The sequence below is a fragment of the Simochromis diagramma genome, unplaced genomic scaffold, assembly GCF_900408965.1.
Source record: "Simochromis diagramma unplaced genomic scaffold, fSimDia1.1 OVJJ01000205.1, whole genome shotgun sequence".
NCBI classification, from domain to species: domain Eukaryota; kingdom Metazoa; phylum Chordata; class Actinopteri; order Cichliformes; family Cichlidae; genus Simochromis; species Simochromis diagramma.
This window is the reverse complement of record NW_024386782.1, coordinates 13,057,633-13,077,122: the sequence shown is the minus strand read 5'-3', so window position 1 is coordinate 13,077,122 and position 19,490 is coordinate 13,057,633. Positions and strand designations below refer to the sequence as shown.

Here is a 19,490-nt window from a genome sequence, read left to right as displayed (position 1 = left end):
GTAGAATGGGAGGCAGAGCCTTCAGCTTTAAGGCCCCTCTTCTGAGGAATCCAGTTTGGATTCGGGAGACAGGCAGACTCTTTACTTTTAAGATTAGGCTTAAAACTTTCCTTTTTGATAAAGCATATAGTGAGAACTGGATCAGGTGACCCTGATTCCTCCCTTAGCTAAGCTGCATAGGTTTAGGATGCTGGGGTCTTCCCACTCAGCATTTCTGCTTCACTCACTATGTGTTTATACACCTCTTTGCATTTAATCATTAGTTATTATTCATCTCTGGCTCTCTTCTACAACATGTCTTTGCCCTGTCTCACTCCCATCTCCCCAGACTGGACACAATGGATGTCAGTCCCCCTAAGCCTGGCTCTGCCTGAGCTGTCTTCCTGTTAAAAGGTTGTTTTTCCTTCCCAGTGTCACCAAGTGCTTGCTCATGCTGATGGTCGTCTGTTGGGGTTTCTCCGTATTATTGTAGCATCTTTACCTTATAATATAAAGTGCCAACCAGTGACTGTTGTTAACATTTGGTGCTATATTAATAAAATTGAATTGATGGACTAAAGTGACATTAGCATATAGCAGAATTTTGTGAGTAAATTAGCAACATTCATGTAAACAAGACATAGAAGTGTCATGGAGTCATTTCAATGGTTTCCTGAGGAGTAAAGCAAATGCTTCAAGATTTTTTAAACTATTATTTTAATGAATGGCATAGCTTGTAGAAGATCACATGATCCTTTCTTCCTGTTTCTCTCTCTGCTTTATTTTTTATTGATCATTTCAGCTTGACGCATTTCTCACTTCCACCCAACCCGCTGTCCAGCAAACTGTGATGCTACTGAGGCTGCCAGCAGCTGTAAGATGATTTACTGTATCCCCCTCTCTTTCTCTCTGCCTAGCTCACTGACTCGCTCACAGAGTCAGAGCTTGGACCAAATGCTAATCCTGGTATTCAGATTTGAGCTGTGCTCTCTAGATGCTCCCCTTAGCAGAGAGACAAGGCTGAAGCAGGTGCGGCAGCATCAGAGGATAGGGAATTTGGGGGCAGAGGGGTGCACTGTTGTGCCTGTCTGTTTGTATCTGCTTTTAATACACACACAGATGTCTATGCATAACACTAGAACACCTGCAAATGTTTAAGCAATACCCAGCTACACCTGTTACTGCGAACTGAAAAAGCTGAAATGTAGATTTTGCTTACTTGGAAGATCCCGGGAGAGACGTGAACGAAGACGGGGGTGCGGAGCAGTAAGGCAAACTGGAAGGAGATGGATGGGAAGGGGCGAGGATACCGGTAAGGAGCTAAATAAGCAAATTGCCCTCTGGAGGTAAACAGCTAGGGTGGGTAGTGCGGGTGATGCTGATATGATTAATTGAAGTAGGACAGCCAGGGACAAAGTAGAGGACCAGCACTGCAGAGGAAACAAGGTAGAGGACAGTCCTCGGCCATATAAGGCTGAAACTATATACTCACATAGCTTCACAACTTGGTGTAGTATCAGCCGGCAGCCACTACCAGTACATTGCTTGTTCATTGAATTACAATGAAACAGAAAGAGGGAGTGTGTGTGTGTGTGTGTGTGTGTGTGTGTGTGTGTGTGTGTGTGTGTGTGTGTGTGTGTGTGTGTGTCAACAGAGCGGAAGAGAGAGGACATTATGTCACGTCAAGGTAAAAGTGCGGACACGCAGTGCGGATGGCCTCTCCCGCATTTGTACCACCTGCATGTAGAGCTGGGGAGGCAAGATGAACAGTGTAGAGCACTGTGGTGAAATCTCACCTTGCATGTAATTTTAATCTTTCTATCTCACTGTGCCATGCATAATCACTGAGGAGGCAGACAGCAGTGTGTTTGTGTGTGTGCATACATAGAAAGGAAAAGAAACAGACAGAGAGGGAATGGGTGGATGCTGCTCCCAGGCTGCCAGAGGAGTGTGTCCTTGGACTGCCCTCTTCCGTGACGCACCCACCCACCCTTTCAGACACGCGCATCGAAACACGCGCGCACACTCCTAGCACCGGTTCATTTACTCTCTCTCTCTCTTTCCCTCAGACAAATACAAAACTAGGGCTTGCATGTGCATGCACACCTTCTTAGGTACCAGAGAAATTGAACTTAATGCTGTGCAATGCTGTGTGCGTGTGTTCACTCGTATACACACACACACAGACAGAGCAGCAAGCTCTCAGACTGAGCGCAGACACCTCATCAGGGATGCAGCAGAGCCCCTGTCTGCAGAAAGAGGGAGAGAGAGAGATCTCATCTGATGTGGGATAGAATGAGGTGGAAAGGTGGTTGTCTGATTAAGGTTGAGCGTGTGTGTGTTCACATATGCGAGTGTGTGTGTGTCTGTGTGTTTGGGGTGGGGGGTGGGGGGGTAATAACTAGTGTAACTCCAGCAGTTTGGTAAAGGTTCATGCACACACAGAACACCAACCAACAGAGACAGATGACAAATAAAAGTCCACACCCAGAGATAAGTATGCCAATGCGCTCATCTTTTTATTGCACAACAATGTATTGTCTGTTTACGAATGCTTAAACAACATTGCCACTGACTGACAGACCAGCTTATTGAGAGACACCAGGGTGTGGCTCTGTGTTCTTGGCCAGCAGAGGTGGTGGACAAGACAGCCTTTTCAGAAACAGGTTCAAATCAGCCCCATGCCCTCGCCACCAGCATCTCGGTCCGCAAGGACTGGATGCAGGCAAATATTACAAGCATGCCAAGTATCCATCTAAATCCTTTGACACTGATTTGGTAGCACTGCAGCTTGGGCTGGGAGCTGAGTTGTCCTGGGTTGTAGACATCAACTTAGACAGAGCTGGAGTTTCAAAATACTTAAACCGTTCCGTTAAGAGCAGAAGCAGAGCACAGCCTGAGATGGTTGCAGACTGGCCTCCAGAGAGAGAGAACACATGCTGTGTCAGATATCTGTGCTGTCGTCTACATGGTGCTGGTAAAGTGTGTCTGGATGCCCACACTGAGCTATTCGTGCAGGCTGTGGAATGCTACTAAGTCTAGGGATGTGCTAGAGTGATTTCTTGGAGCATTACAGTGGTTTCTTTCATTTTTTTTTTTTTTCTCTTCTGTAGAACAAATGTAGTTGTGACCATTTAACACACATCTCTCTCGGCTTCATGTGGGTTTTTAAAACCCCCTAAATGGCATCATATTCTCAAGTGGGACCAACATTATAGAAGGAAAGGCACAGGAACACACACACGCACACACAAACTCAAGCACACAGAGTCCTGAAGCAGAGAGAAAGCTTAGGTAAGCTAAGCAGGCTACAGTAGCTACGACACAAAAGTTTAACTGTTAGACTAAATAAAATCATTGTACAGTAGTTTGGTACACAACAATGTCTAGATTTGAAGGTCCCACTAAGAATTGTACACAGAACTCTGCTTAGATAAGAAAAATACAAACATGCACTCTGCTATTATCTGCCAAGGTATGGTAGGTCAAGCTCATGACTGCTCATGAGTCGAATTCAGCCTAAGAGAGAGCTTTTCTTAAATGGCAAAGACTTGATCAGTGTGCAACCAGCATCAGAGTGTAAATAGCTGTGCAACAATATGTTTTAAGAACGTTGTTTCCAGCACGTGCACAGCCAACTTCTGTTACTGTATTGATATTGTGCAAGCATCTCCACAGTTTGTTTATTACTTTCTGTCGTTTTTGGTTCTTTGCAGTGAGCGGATCATCTAAGCTAACGTCTAGACTGCCGATATCCACCAGAAGCCTGTCAGAGCTCACCCTCTCACTGTAAAAAAAAATGTATCTTATACAGCAGGCTGTGGTAAAAACACAACAATGTGCCCCACATCTCTGTGTATACCATATGTACAGAACATGAGAGTACAGAGTACAGCGCGCATGGTGTTGGAAGGCTCAAACCAACAAAAATGTGCAATTTTGTGTTTCCCGTATCTGGGAAAATTGTATATACTGACATTGTCATCGTAATTCAGCAATACTAATCTTCTTCTAATGTTTTTTTTGTTTGTTTGTTTTTTACATATATTGCGAGTTGAAAATAAGAACACAGATTTGCATTTTTACAGGCACATACAAACCACAAAAATAGACTATGTGGAAACTAGATGTACTAGGCACAAGGTATATACAGTCCGTGTGCATGGGGCACATTGTAAAAACAAACTGCAAAACAACAACCGAACAAAAGAGACTGATAACTCAAAGACAGTTTTACAAATAAAAACAATACCCTGATTTGCTAACATGTCAACACCAAGGCATTCGGTACCCTTAACAACTGGTACAGCAAGAATGAGAGGTTTGAAACTTAGGGATTCTCAATAATTGTCAGTCAGTGTCAAACATGTATGAGGGCTTTCAATCCCACTAAATAGCAAGGCCCAGTAGAAGAACCATTAAACAATCACACTTTGAACCCCCCGTCATCAGGCAAATACAGCGCCACATCACACACACATACACTCACACAACATGCTGACGGTGGCTTTAAGCCAGCAGACTGAACACTAGACAGATAACTGACAGAAGTATGTGCTCGGCCAGGGCTGTATCCGCCTCATGGCCGAGGGTTCAAACAGAGCGGTACTGATCAAAGTGTCTGGGACGCCATCCTTTGAGTGGGAGTGAGTTACACACATATCCTACCGGTTGGATGCAATGAAACAGAGACAGCGCCTGATATTGCCTGAAACGTTAGCTCTTTAACTCTCCTTCCATCTTGCTCTCACTGACTGTGGTCTCATTCAAATAATATCAGCACAGTCCTGATAGCAGCTTAATAGGGCAAACTCTGGTATTAGCACAAAGGATTGGGGAAGAGGACCAATTGATTGCACTGGAACAGTACTGAAGCGCACAACAGCCATTGACTCAAATGGACTTCATTCACAATCATATTGGCATTTTGGCATGTACCTTTCCCATAGGAAAAAAAAAGCAATACAAAAAGAGTGTTGCTGATGAAGGAGGGTCACAGCTTTGTAACCAAGGTATGACAAACAACGAGGTTTAGTGCATGTTATCAATTAAACAGATAAGAGAACATGTGGCTGCTCTACAGTAACAATGAGCCAGGATTTACAAGCCATATAATGAAGCCCTTGGATAAAAACAATCACCTACGCCTTGTTTCAAACAGCTCGCAGGATAAGTGATCACAACCAAACGGGCAGAGTGTTACGCTAATAACAATCTCAGGGTTACGACTTCAGTAGATCCTCCATATTTATCTGAGCCAATCAGATTTCAAGGGGAACCTTTCAGCACGGTTAAATCAACAAGTGGATGATGGGAGGATAGACAAGTCTACATAAATCAATGGAAAGCCACGCTGCGGCAATCAATACATCTCTCTGGAAAGGTAGCAAACCTGAGTGAAATGTCCATCGCATCGATTTTACAATTAGAGTCTGTCGATGTTCAGAGCTGAAAAAGGTGGACATGGTATTTGTCTAACACAATGAATCAGCTGCCTATTTTCTAACCCAATTGGATTCACTTTCCTTCCTTACAGTTTAACCAGATAATGGATCCGAGAGAAGTACTGCAACCATTTTAAGAGAATGAAGCATCGATTTTTCATTTTGATTACAAGGTCGTAGTGCAACACAAGGTGCTTAATTGGACGTCCTCAGTGCTCACTTTGGACCAAGGAGATCAAAGTTGTTATGACTCACTCTTGTTCACGCCCACTTCAGTAAATAAACTAATAGAAAGAAGAAGAAGAAGAAGAAGAAGAAGAAGAAGAAGAAGAAAGATCCTCTTGTGGTAGATCTGGTACAGGTTAAATATAGCAATGTTCAACCCAGAGAAGCATCATTAAACCATAAAAAAAAAAGATCACACGGACACTCAGCAACACATACAGCAATGCCCACAACCCCCCCTTGCATCATAAAAGCCTCTTTAAATCACTGTCCCTTTATTTACATGGCAGTTTATATCTGATTAGCTGTCTTCCTTCTCGTATGGCGTACATTCAGCAAGAGAAGTATTTCAGGTTCAACAGGATCAGAGTATTTTGAGTAAATATAACCAGCTATCCAAGCCTCAACCCTAAATATTGAGACATTCATGGGAGTTTTGGATGAAATGGGACACATAAAGACTTTGATATAGAGCAAGTACGGTTTTTTTTTCTCTTTTTTTCTTGTCTTTTTCTTTACATGTGAGGCATTTTATGCCCTCATATTGCCTACCCTCAACCCCCATTTATCTCACAATTGAACATTAGAGAGAATTAGTTTAGCTAAACTGATTTTTTTTTCTTCTTTTTAAGGTTCTGACCCGCTGAACTCAAAGCGTGGATTCTTCCTGTGACGTGAAACCAGAATTAAACAGTTTGTTCCTCTCAAGTGTTAACAAAACAAAACAAAATAAGAGTTACACTACAAGTCCTTTCATTCTCTCAAGCATTTTTGGTTAAGGTAACAACATGGTCACTGGATTACAATACCTCAAGTGAAGCCACAATAGCTGCTGGATTCTTTAAGATTTCACATTAAAAACAAAACAATATGAAAAAGAAAGAAGTTCACTTTCCTGTACAGCATATGTATAGATATTTATATTCATATATATTTATATATATAGGCGGGGTAGAGTATTGCAGAATTATATTGCATGTGTTAATCAATAAACCTAGACAGAAACAAGCAAGTATACAGTATGGGTTGTTCACAAATGTTTCCTTCGAGTAAAGCTCAGATATTTTAACCACCTTTGCCTTCAGGGTTACAATCAGCCACCCACCAAACCGGCTTTGGTGGGCGGCTGATTGTAACCCGACCGGCTTCAGAGGTGTTTCACGAAAGCAGGTCAGCACCACCATCGGCATGTCAAACCAACCGTGCAGTGTAGAGTGTGAGTCCATTCTCTGAAAGTAGAACCAAAACATATCAACAAACTCACGCACACACACTTACACTCACATGTATACATACACACAAACCAAATATATGGCTTCTAATGTTGAATCAAGGCAGTTAAATAAATGGCATTTTCTTCGATGTTTCTTTTTTTTTTTTTTTTTTTTTTTCTTTTCTTTTTTTTTTTAGTTGATACAGACACAACCAGACTTGGTGTTCAAGCTCAACTTTGGTTTGGGTAGATACGATGAATATAATATCCTTCCGTACTTTTTTCATCAACTATTTACACATCGATGTAAGATCGACCAGCGGTCTAAAACACTATTTCCATTACTATTTGAAACAATATGAAGAGCAATGTGTTCTTTTGCTACGACAGCTTATACAGAAAAGTTACACTCAAAACACTTTTGGACGCTTAAAATGTCATTGTCATTTGACCTCAAGTCCCTGATTTTCAGTTTAAGTCCAGCTCCTGCTAGATTGCATTGCATGGATTCTACACAGTATGCAATAGTTACATCAATCATACTTTTCTTCATATCTTTACAGAAAAGACAGCGATATACAGTAGGTGTTTGGAAGCAGAGTGAAAGGGGTGATACTAAGACTAAAGGTGCTGGCACAGTAGACTAGACCAGTTCAACCTTAAGTTATACTAGCTTAATTGTATAGACTCCTCCTGGCCAAAGTGTCTCAAGACTTTGAGTAGCTCTTTTCCTTCTGCTGGCACCAGCACACAGTGCATCCAGGTCCAATAACTGGTGGCGCTGGCGGTAGCTGATTGGTCATTCAGCAAGCTGACAGATCAGCCGGACTGACCTAAACCGAATGGATTCTCCTACAAAAAAGGCCTCTTTCTCGAACTCTACCAGGGTCACAAGTTGGAAGACAGCCGGGATCTGGCAGAGTCTAGCTCTGGAAGGCTGACAATTGAATCTTTCTTGGGAGCTCCAGAGTCTGGAGGTCCTGATCCAGCAGCTGCTGCTACTGCCCCCATTCCAGCAGGTCCAGTGGGAGGAGGTGTGGAGGCAAATGCCACCCTCTGTTGGGCTCCCGATGATCTCCCCACCCCTGAGGGCCCTGGCATGCTGGAGTGAGGGGGCTGCGGAGGTCCGATGGAGGTGTTGGAGGTGCGAGTGGAGGGCGGGGGGCTAGGGGCTGCAGAGGCAGCTTGCGGTGTTCCTTCCTGGGGGAGTGAAGGCTGGGAGGCCGACAGGGCACGGGTGTCCTGACTCAAGCTCCCCATATGCAGGGAGTGGGTGCTCTTGTGTGAGGCAGGCCTCTGCTGGGTCTGTGTGGGGCTTGGTGCATGATGCTGTACTAGGGACAGCTGGGACCCAGAGGGTCCCACGCTTGCAATGTGCTGGAAAGTCCGTCCTGAAGCTGCAAGCGGGCTTTGGACTGGGGGACTCGAAATTGCTGATCCAAATGCCCCTCCGAGCGTCAGAGGGGGCTGAGACTGCAGAGGAGACATGGAGACTGGACTGGAGAGATTCTGCATCACCTGAAACCTTCGCACCATGCGTGGAGACTGCAGAGTCCCTGGACCCACCAAAGGACTTGCCATCTGAGGGCAAAAGCTCATGGCCACAGCTTGCTGGAGGGTGGCGATAGCAGAGCCCGTCTGCTGCTGACCCGGAGGGGCAAAGATGCCGCCAAGCGAAGGGGTCATAGACATGGCCCGTGGCCGCTGCAGGTCTACTAATTTTACCATCTCACGGTCATACTTGACGATCTCCTGAATCATCTCATTCTCCCGGTTGTTGAAGACACCAGAGTTGAGATCATGCTGCACCTTGTGCATCAGGATGGAGTTCTTTTTACCTGCAGAGAGAAATAAAAGCACAGGCTAATTACTAAAGATATAAAAAAAAGGCAGAAGCAGTAAAGTTTGAGGAAAGGACAAGGAGTACATAAAGGTGAATAATGCATAAATACATGGAAACAGGAGGACGTATAACGAGAGAACAATGCGATTTAGATATAGCATGCGATGCCCTTCAAATCAGGTACATCCTCTAGCAGAACAAGCCCTCAGGAAATATACGTGTCACCCTGTACTTTTATCTATTGTTACAGCATCCTATGCCATTCTGAGCAAAGAGCACAGCTCATTGTACTGCTTCTTTTAATATTCGGGAAACATTTTCTTTTGTGTTTTTTGTTCACAGCTTCATTTTCTTTCATTAAAAAGAAAAGACAGAAGAAACACTTAGCAGCTGATGTTTTTGAGATTTACATAATTTCATGCCCTATATATTATATGATAATACATTATGATACATATGAAAATGATCTAAATCATTTTTTTACCTATGCGGTCTAGACGATCAATGGCAACAGTCTCAAAGGCTCTTCTCATCATGGGGTATTCTTCCAGCACTTCATTGAAGTGGTCAACAGACAGAGAGTAAAGTCGACAGTAAGTCTCCGCTCGCACGCTGGCTGTTCGACGACCCCTCGTCAATAAGCAGATCTCTGAAACGGGGAAACAGAAAATGCCACCGCTTACAAAAGGGTTAAAAAAAACAATGGCACCATAAAAAAAATATCTTACCTCCAAAATAAGAGCCATCAGAGAGTTTCATTGCAAGCGTTCCCTTGGTGATGACGCTGCAGACTCCATGCTGGATAAAATACATTTTCTTGCCAATAGTGCCCTCCCGAATGATGTAATCTTGTGGCTGGAATACCTCAAAACGTAGCTTAGTCAACATGGCGGTCACAAAGTTTGGCTCTGCGTTGGCAAACAGCGGCATCGACGCCACCAGCTTGCGACAGTTGAAGTTCACAATTTCCTAAGACAAGACGCAAAGAAGAACAGTAAAAATGTGCACAGTAAAGACTTTTTAATATAATATATATTTCATATAATAATGGGAATAATGTGCATTATTGTCTCACTTCTCTCAGGGGCTCACTGAGTTCTCCCAGGATGCTCTCCTCATCAAACATCTTGCCCTGGTATCTGTGCTCGTAGTAATCGTGGATTTTTTGTCGGAAGTCAGCAGGCAGTTTGTGGAAGGACATGTACTGCTCCACTTGTTTGTACTAAGAGAGAGTGGGATGAAGAGAGATGATTTTTACTTCCTGTTAATGCAAACAAAAACAACAGAAAGAAAAAGGTTTTATTGACCTTGAGGCGAGCGATTGCATTTAAAAACCACAACAGTAATGGGGCTGGCAAATTAGTTTTAGCAAGTGTGCATCATATTGCTTTTCTAGTGTTACACTGTTCAATTGTTCAGCTATTATTATACATGTTTCTTAATGCCAAAAATACAGAAAGCAGCAATTAATTGAGCCATTAAAAATGTTTTATATCTATTTCTCATCACAGACCTGTTCAAACACTGAAAAACGTCAGCGCAACATGTTTTTTTCAGTTCACATTCAGTAAATCCCAAATATATCAACCTGCTTCTCTAAAACTCACTGAAACACCAGCAGTGTGTATCAACCTGCCACTGATAACAGCCCCCAAAATGCACATTCACACCTGTTTGAGTAACAAGCTAAAAACTGTGAAAACTTGCAGTGCTCACTCGTTTCTGGACTTTATTATTTACTACTCCCAGTTAGGCAGGTGCACAAAGACCACATTAAATTTTGTTCAAGATCCAAGTTTGTCAACAGGCAACTGCTTGAGACTTGAGGCATTTTATTGGCCAGAGAGGGCTGAAAAACTTTACACCCTTAAAGAACTGCTCAATATTTTGCAGTTATAACTCAGTACGAAAACTCCCGACAGGTGATCGCTCAAAGCGATCTGCAAAACAGCTGTTTCTGTCCAGTGTGGGCATTTCATTTTATTTTTGTTGCATTTTCTTGTGACCTTCTAGTTTACTAGAGCAATAGCATGAACTGATCATTTTCATTTCTATTACTTCATTACTTTCTCAGTCTCTGGATGAATTTTGTTCCACTTCAGCTCAGTGAGGTTTGTGGGCACTCGTTTATCCACAGCCCTCTTAAGGATAATAAAAGCCCAGGTCATCACCTCTCCCCCACCATGCTTGACTGTTGGTATGAGGTATTTGTGCTGATTTGCTGTGTTTAGTTTTGTCCAAATGCTTCTGTGCATTAGGGACAAACATCCCCACTTGTGGTTTGTTCAGAAGCAGCTTTGAAGCTGTTCTTTTAAGACAGGATATTCTTTCTCCTCGTGACCCTTCTAAACAGGCGATACTCCTTCAGTCTTTTTCTAATTGTGCTGTCACAAACGTTTAACATGCTGACTGAGGCCTGTAGAGTCTGAGATGTAGCTCTTGAGTATTTTGCAGTTTCTTTGAACATTGCACCATCTGACCTCGGGGTGAAACTCTTCTGATCTCCTGGTAAGATTATGTCATTGTGTTAACATACACCTGAATGCTTCAGACCAGCAAATAGCCAAAACCTCTGCTTTCATACAGGCACTCAGACTTGCTGATGATCAATTAGTCAAGTAAATTTGATTAGCAGCATCTGGCAGCTACTTACCCTCCTAATTCCTAAGAAGCAGTAACCTGTCCTTAGTGTGAAAACTTGTTCACAACTGCATTTCATTCATAAATAAATACATCTAGGAGGAAGGAACTGGCTCAGGGCTCTAGTGAAAGACAGAGTTAGGAAGTGCTAAATGTTTCTAGTGAACAGGATTTTGATGATAATAAAAACCCAGAATACCACCACACTCAAAGTTTAAAATAAACTAAGACAAAGGGCAAAATAAGCAAACATCATGCTATGATTAGGCAATATCACCTATGAATTTTAGAAAAGGCCAAAATTCACCTGTAGCATTTTACTGCCCCACTCTCATTTAGCATTTATAGAATATTTCTCATGCCTCTTCTTCTTACAAATAATTTTTATCTGCTTCAGAATCTCTTAAGCTTCTTAGAAGTCCTCTATGCTCCAACTAGTGTTTCACCCCACTTCTCCCTCTCATGGACTAAAATGCTTTACTGAATATTTACTAATTAACTACCGGTAACTATTTTTTCAAGAACTTCTCAATAGAAGCATCACTTTGTGCTAGAAAGGTTTATAAATCTCTACACATCAGTGTCTGTGCAAAAGTCTGTCAAGTGTCATCAAACATATACAAACCACGCAGCTGAAATGAACACACCAAGCAGTTAATCAATGCCAAATCAATATAAAAGTGAAAGGTTCCCTTCAACATAGCTGCAAGTCAAACAAGCAGCTTCTGTTGTTTAGATATGCAAATTTCAGTCCTTCCAAAGTGATCACAGAGAAACTAGAAACAACGTGGCTGGGCTGCAGAGAGAGGAGTGATAGACGTGGCAGTAAACAGAGCAGACAGTGAACTGTTGGTTGAAAAAGATTTCTCCTTGTACTCTGCTGTCAGCCTCTGTGCACTTCAACCCAGCTCAATTGGAAAGCTTAAGACCACAACTCAACTTCAGCCTATAAAGCTGTCCAAACCACAATTTTGAGAGGTCAGCACACTGGCCGCTGCTGTGTACTCACAACGTTCAGGAGCTGCTGTGCGGTGGATAAAGCCACACTCTGTAAGTATCGAGTAACGTCCCCTGAGAAGGTTTGTTCGCAAGACCACCCCCCCCCCCCCCCCCCCACCACTCCCCACTCCCCCACCCCCACCCAAAAAAACCTGAAAGGCTTTTGGCTAACTTCTTCCACAGACAACAGTATGTCAGATGTTGTGTGTCCTGCCAGAGGCCCCGAGCAAAACAATGAGTGCCACCTGCTCAAACACTGTTGCAAGCTCTGAATCCTCCAGTGCAACGTATAAACTCCTTAACTGAAAATTGTTTGTTGTCAGGAACAGACGGCCTGGCTCTCTGTTTGCAGAAGAAAATTACAGTTAGTAAACAATGATTTTAAGATGTACACAACCGAATGCATGTGTACTGTACTAGAAGAATTATTGTCTCAGATCCAAGCTGCACAATGGAACGAAAGCTTCCCTTTTTTCATTTCCAGGCTTTATGACAGCAGTACATCCTGTGAACATCCTGGTCACACTAACGCGCTAATAAGAGACGAACGACAAACAAGAAACCAAACAGACCCCACCGATGAGTACCATTTCACTCTACTAGGGTCACATTGCTTAAACACGGAGCTTTATTTCTGTTAAGACTTGTTTTGAATTATCTCCCTTGCTATTGGCTGAATATTTTACATTATTCATGTAATGTGAATGAAACTATCAGGGGGAAAACAGCGGACAGCGGGGGACGATCTCAGAGCTAATAAACTGAGCAGATATGCTCGTATTATTAAAACTGAATAATAAATAATGATGTGCATACACTGACACCACAGTGCAGAAGTAAATGCAACATTTTTGCTTTTTTCCCTTTTCTGGGACATTTTTTCCTCTTACACAGTCACACTGACACACTCTTTATCTGTTCAACTGCTCATTAAAGCAAATATCTCATAAGCCAGTCACATGGCAGCAACTCAGCAGAGACATGGTCAAGATGACCTTGACCGAGCATCAGATCAGAGCATCAGATTGAGGTATGAAGCTGTTTTAAGTCACTTGAACGTGATATGGTTGTTGGTGCCAGATGGGCTGCTCAGAGTGTGTAAGAGGCTGTGTGATGCCGTCATGTCAATATGGACCAAAATCTTTAAGGAATTTTCAGCACATTATTGAAGAAATATGCAAAAGGAGCTACATTAGCTACTGCTAATGTAGTTCTCAGTAAGTGCATAGTGATGCAACATTCAGGATTATATCACACAAGTGTGAGCAGTCAGTGAAGTGAGCATACAATACTGTGAAAAAAGTCTTAAGCAACCCCTCATTTACAGCAATTTATTGAAACATGCAAACATACCTGGAAATACAGCATATAACGCAAAATCAGAGTTTGCACAGTTCTAACAAGGTCAGTATTTAGCATGACCACCTTTATTCTTAAACACAGCCTAAACTGTCTCTGGCTTTTTTCTTGTCATTTCTTTAAGTGGTCTTCAGGAATAGTGCTCCAGGCCCTGGGGAGGTCGATCCATGAATGATAGTGTTTCGTTGGGTGTTTTTCTACCTGGGTATGGTTTTAAAGCACTGGCAGTGTGTCCAGGATCATCACCATACTAGAAAATGAAGCCACTGTCAGTCTGATGGTACTTTCCATGTTCATAATTCCATCATTCTTTAGAGCAGGGGTCCCCAATCCCAGTCCACAAGGGCCGGTGTCCCTGCAGGTTTTAGATGTGTCCTTGATCCATCACAGCTAATTTAAATGGATAAATTACCTTCTCAACATGTCTTGAAGTTCTCCAGAGGCCTGGTAATGAACTAATCATGTGATTCAGGTGTGTTGACCCAGGGTGAGATCTAAAACCTGCAGGGACACTGGCCCTTGTGGACTGGGATTGGGCACCCCTGCTTTAGAGGATCCCTGAAACCACCGGCTGAAAGGCAGACCCAAATCATGCCAGGGCCTCCGCAGTGCTTTACAGATGGCTATAGACACTCACTGTTGAATCTCTGTTCTGACCTCTTCTGTGGATATTGGTGACCCGTTCACTCTTCATATATTAGAACTAGAGAAAGGGGATTTAATTTGACTCTTTGCTTGCTGTCTGTTATCTGTAGACACAACAGTGGTTCGTCCCTTGTGTCAGGTGCCTTTTTTTATGTTTGAACAATTCACTGGTCGGCGTTAAATGGCTTAAAGAAAACAAGATTGCTTTTAAAAGGTACAAGAACTGGACTGAAAAAGCAGACGATGTCCAAAGATGGCCAATGACCAGTGTCCTTCAGAAATCCTGGAAAGCTATTGCTCAAAAATTACAGGAACGCTTGGCTCCTTGGGAGCAAAATATTAAGAAATAGGTGGTGCCTCAAGACTTTTGCACAGTATTGTAAACCTTGTCCAGATGAGACGGTGCCATGGGCTTGAAAACAGTTTCGGTCTTTGGGTATGCTTTGCCAGCAAAACGGCCGTAAACTCCTCTATTTCCCTGTGCACTCTGGAGAAGAAGAATGTGTAAATATTTTAAGATTGGCCTCTCTGATGAGTAACTCGTGACAAAAAACACAAAAGTCTAAAAACGGAATACGAAATTTGACTGTAAGATTTTTCTATGTACTTTCAGTACCTGCTATATTTCAAATGCACGGAGGCCAAACAATGAAACTGTGTTCTGTGTAGGTTTAATATCACCCCTCCAGATTCACACTACACGACTATTGTTCCTGCAGAGAGGAAATGGTAATGCAGTGAATGCAGATTGTTCTGTAGTGAAAATGTACTGTCACCATGCCCAGAAAAAGCAATGCGTGCTTCTGACTGATAGCGTCATCCTCAGAGCTTCCTTAAGGAAAACAAAAATAAACATAAATAAACCTAACATGCAACATCTGAATTATTCAGCATCCACATAAAGAAAAGTCTCCTGGGCCGGCGCAGCGCCACAGCTCTTCTGACGGAGTTACGCAACACAAAGTCTCACCTGCATGAGTGAATCTGCTTCCTGACATCTGCAGATGGAGGGCAGCCTGAAGAAATGACCCCGTGTCACAACTCTTTACCCGGAGTGTCCATGCCAACACTGCGCTCTTGGTGAGCAGCCCACACAATAGGAAATGCTGATTGTGTGAAAAGAGTAGGTGTCGAGGGGGGGTGGCAGTGAGGGTAAACCTCACAGAGGGAGAGGTGCAGCGACCGTGTGCGGTTACGCATGAAGCTCAGTCCCGCAGCTTGAGTCGGATAAGGCTGAACGAATAAGGCAGCTAAAGCTTATCTGATTGAACTGAGATGGTGGCATTTAATGACTTGGCCATGTCATAGTGCGGCGTATCGATCATCGCCGGGCAAACGTCAAATCTCTCCAGTGTCACGGAGGAGAGAAAACAAGCGTCTGACCAGTGCGTCACAGCGCCCACAGGGGACTGACAAACACCCAAATGAGAGTGAAAATGACATCCATTTTCTGTGTCACTTTGATGATGCGGCAGCAAACCGCTCCACTGACATTTTGTCATTTAAACCGCTGTTTGGGATCTATTTGCTTTTCGTGATTTGTTATTCGGAAAGACATTTAGGGAGCGCTTTGTCTGTGATTACATTTTCCCGCTTTCAAACCCATGAACTACTGAGCCAGCATCAGGTTTTTACTCCTTTCTCTCCCTTTCGCTTGAGTCACCTCCTCTCATTCATCCAAAAACTCTCCATCCTAATTCGGGTTCATCCCGAACGGACATGTGGATGTATAATACATTCACTCCATCCCCGGCTAAATCACCTCATTACATTATGAAGCACATTCACCAAAGAGAAGGAAATCAGATAACAGTAAGTAAGAACTTGACTTCTCTGTCTTCAATTCAGAGATGTGTACAGAGGGAGGAAAAACACGCTGTGGGGTCTCACACAGAACACAGTCTCATTAAACGAAACTGAGCTTCTGAAGAAATACAGGAAATCATATAATTCAGTCAAAGGCAGAGACAGCCAAGGCTTGACTCAATACAAACTTTTATTTAAAAACCAGTAATGTAAAATAATGAATACCATCAGATACAGCTAAAAAAGGATGGTTTTTGTTGTAAATGTGAGTGCAGGAATCTCTTTACAAAGCCCGCCTGCCTCTGGGTAATTGGGGGATGACTAAAAATTGTAGAAAAGAGTTTTTGGTACCCTAGATGAGGGAAGGGAGGTTAGTGGTGGTGGAGCACTGTTGTGTGTTTTCTGTCTCACTGACTCAGATCAGCCTCTACAATGATTACAAAGGAGAGATGATTATTTCACGTAAAACCCCTTTTTAATGTTATAAGTAAAAAAGAGTGTATCTAGTATATATAAATATAAAATCCAGTCTGATCTTTAAAGATTCTCCACCTCTACACAGATTCACTTATTCCTGCAACTAGAAACAACTTTATTAACAAGCCACACTTAGTAAAGTGTGATGTTTAGCACTGACACAAGTATAAGGGGGAAAAAATAAAAGCTTGAGACATGTTAATCACAGGTCATGTCTACAAATTCCTTGTGCTGCATTCATACAGACCTTGACCCACTTTTCTTTACAACATTGCTTGAGTTCACTGACGTTTTGGGGCATTCATTTATGCACAGCTCTTTCAAGGTCCCACCACAGCATTTCGATCACGGTGAAGTCTGGACTTTGACTGGACTATTGCAACACCTTGATTCTTTTCTTTTTTTATGTTGCAGATTTGCTGCTGTGCTTGGGATCGTTATCCTGTTGCGTGATCCAGTTTCAGCCAAGCTTTTGCTGTGAGACAGACTGCCTCACATTTGACTCTAGAATACTTTAGTATACACAGGAGTTCATGATCCACTCAGCGACTGCAAGGTGCACGTGTCCAAAGCCAACAACAAGAAGATACAACTTTGCAAATCTAAGCCATGCTGCCATGTTTATATTAGAGAGAAGAAGCTTTCTCCTGGTGACTTTAGAACAAGCCATGCTTTTTCTAATTGTACTGTCCTTTAACTGTCCTGTACTTTAACATTTAATATGCTAAGGCCTGACCTCACTGAAGAATGATGGACTTCAGATTGTTTATAAATGGCCTTATATCCCTTCCCAGATTGACAAACAGCAACACTTGCTTCTCCAAAGATCATTGTTGATGTCTTTTCTCCTTGGCATTGTGGTAACAGTCATCTGAATGCTCCTGCAAACTCCGCAAACCTCACACTTTCCAACAATCAATTCATCAACTGCAGTTGATCAACAGCGCCTGGCTGCTTTCTACCCTCTTGGTTCCTATGTAACCAGTAAGGGTGTACTTCATCTTAATATGTGTTGTTTTGTAATTCATCTCAGACTGTATTTACCTCATTTTAAGATCTGTTGTGGACCAGATTACTTTCATTATGTCCCAATACCCAAAACCTTAGAATTGAAGTCTACTTTCTTTTTACCACGATTATACACCTCATACAGCGCTACACAAAACTCTCAGAACCACAAAGTCAGAATCACAAAATGCTGCACCTAAAACATGATTTTCCAGATGTTCAAATGAGCAGTTATGCATGTTTTTGGTATGTCATTGTAGAGCTATAGCAATATGACATATAGCATATTCACTGAGCTAGGAATCAGAGGACAGTGCAGTTATATGGTATCCCAAATCAACGGTCAAATCTAGAATCTAGAATCCCTGAATTCATCATTTTTATCATTTTCATTGGTGTATCAGATTTGAATCTGCAAAAAAGAGGCACAAGTAGAACTGCTGTTCTTTCTATGCCCCTCTGCTATGTGTCACTGTGCATTGTTACTATGTATAACTAACACAAAGGTCTCTGCACCAAAGCCACCAAGCCAAATTCTCGCTAAATTTAACCTGCATGAATTGTGACTCTGACATTTCTTCTGGGTTGAAAAGGAACCCTTCACACAATGCTAGCTCAATCCACACTGGGGCTGTAACAGACTGCCAGCAGACGTGTTTTGCTAACACTCTCCAAAATGATAAAAATGCCACTCACAGTCCTATCTGGAAGCATTGCAAATTCACCCGGCAGCATCAGCATCAGCCTCACTGGCATGCATGGCACTTTTCTGCTCTCTGAGGTTTTTTTTTCTTTAATAAACATGCCTGCAGCTCAAATACTAATCCTCACAGAGCAACAGAAAAAAAAATATGACAACTGGTCAGAAAAAAAGGCTTTTAAGGGAAATGCACTTCTTGGCCTCAGCAGAAAAACTGGATATTCTGGGACAGGGTGAGGACGTATTAGAAAATGTCTAAATCTGAAAGAATAAACATAAAGAGCACGGCATTATGAAAAAAATTCTAATGTCAAGGCATGTAGGTTTCATACTCCTCACTTCATCCTTAAACTGGATAACATACAGGCTGGTTTAGGATTAGACAACTCATCACAGCTCTTAAATTTTTAAAGTTTTAGTTTGCTGAGTTCATCCTGCTTGTGGTGCAAATTCGACAAGATTTTTAAAACTGGGGGGAAAACTTAAACTTTGCACATCTGGGTGACTTGTTCCTCAGACAGAAAACACAAAGGACCTTCCTCTCGCCATGTAACTCTCATCATCCTGGGCAAACTGCGACGACAAGAGCTTCAGTCAGCACTCTGCTGGCTGAATCGTTTTCTTCTAAAACGTTTATTGGACATGATTTATACTCAAGTGTCCTGCCACATGGCAAAAAAACTCTTTGGGGAGAGCCGCACAATGCTAGCCAGACACCAAACTGACAAAAAAAAAAGAGAGAGAAAAACTCCAAACAATGTGAAATACACAGCATTCAAATGTCTTGCAGTGCACCAGGACTGTCTCTCCCACAGGTTTACCCTCCCCCTCAGTTTGCTTTGTATAGCAGCCAGTTAGCAATAGCACTGTACCTTTCAAGGACACCACCACCAGAAAGGATAGAGATAGAGGAAGAGAAGGGGAAAAAAGAAAGAAATTTAGATCCGGGGGTGAGGAGAGCGAGAGATCAGGAAGGAGATACGCCAGAGAGAATCAGGTGGAGACATTTAAGCAGTGCGGGGGAAGGAAAAAGAGGGGTGGAGCTCATGTAAAGTGGGATAGTTAAAGATGCATAAGAGATGATATAGAGCAGAGGCAGAGTGAGATCCAGTGAGTGAGTGACCAGGAAGTGAGAGACTCTGAGAGAGGGAG

The 19,490-nt window shown here is 42.6% G+C and overlaps 1 protein-coding gene across 1 annotated transcript in view; it reads right to left on the bottom strand.

Moving 5' to 3' along the window:
* Positions 1-2,504: 2,504 nt before the first annotated feature.
* Positions 2,505-19,490, bottom strand: part of LOC120727571 (potassium/sodium hyperpolarization-activated cyclic nucleotide-gated channel 2-like) — a 35,780-nt gene continuing 18,794 nt past the window's right edge. The window contains exons 5-8 of the mRNA XM_040021914.1: positions 9,780-9,926; positions 9,433-9,673; positions 9,189-9,353; positions 2,505-8,699 (exon numbers count right to left, since the gene is read on the bottom strand). Coding sequence (XP_039877848.1) covers positions 7,750-8,699; positions 9,189-9,353; positions 9,433-9,673; positions 9,780-9,926 — 1,503 coding nt within the window. The 3' untranslated portion in view covers positions 2,505-7,749. The remainder of the gene's footprint in view (positions 8,700-9,188; positions 9,354-9,432; positions 9,674-9,779; positions 9,927-19,490) is intronic.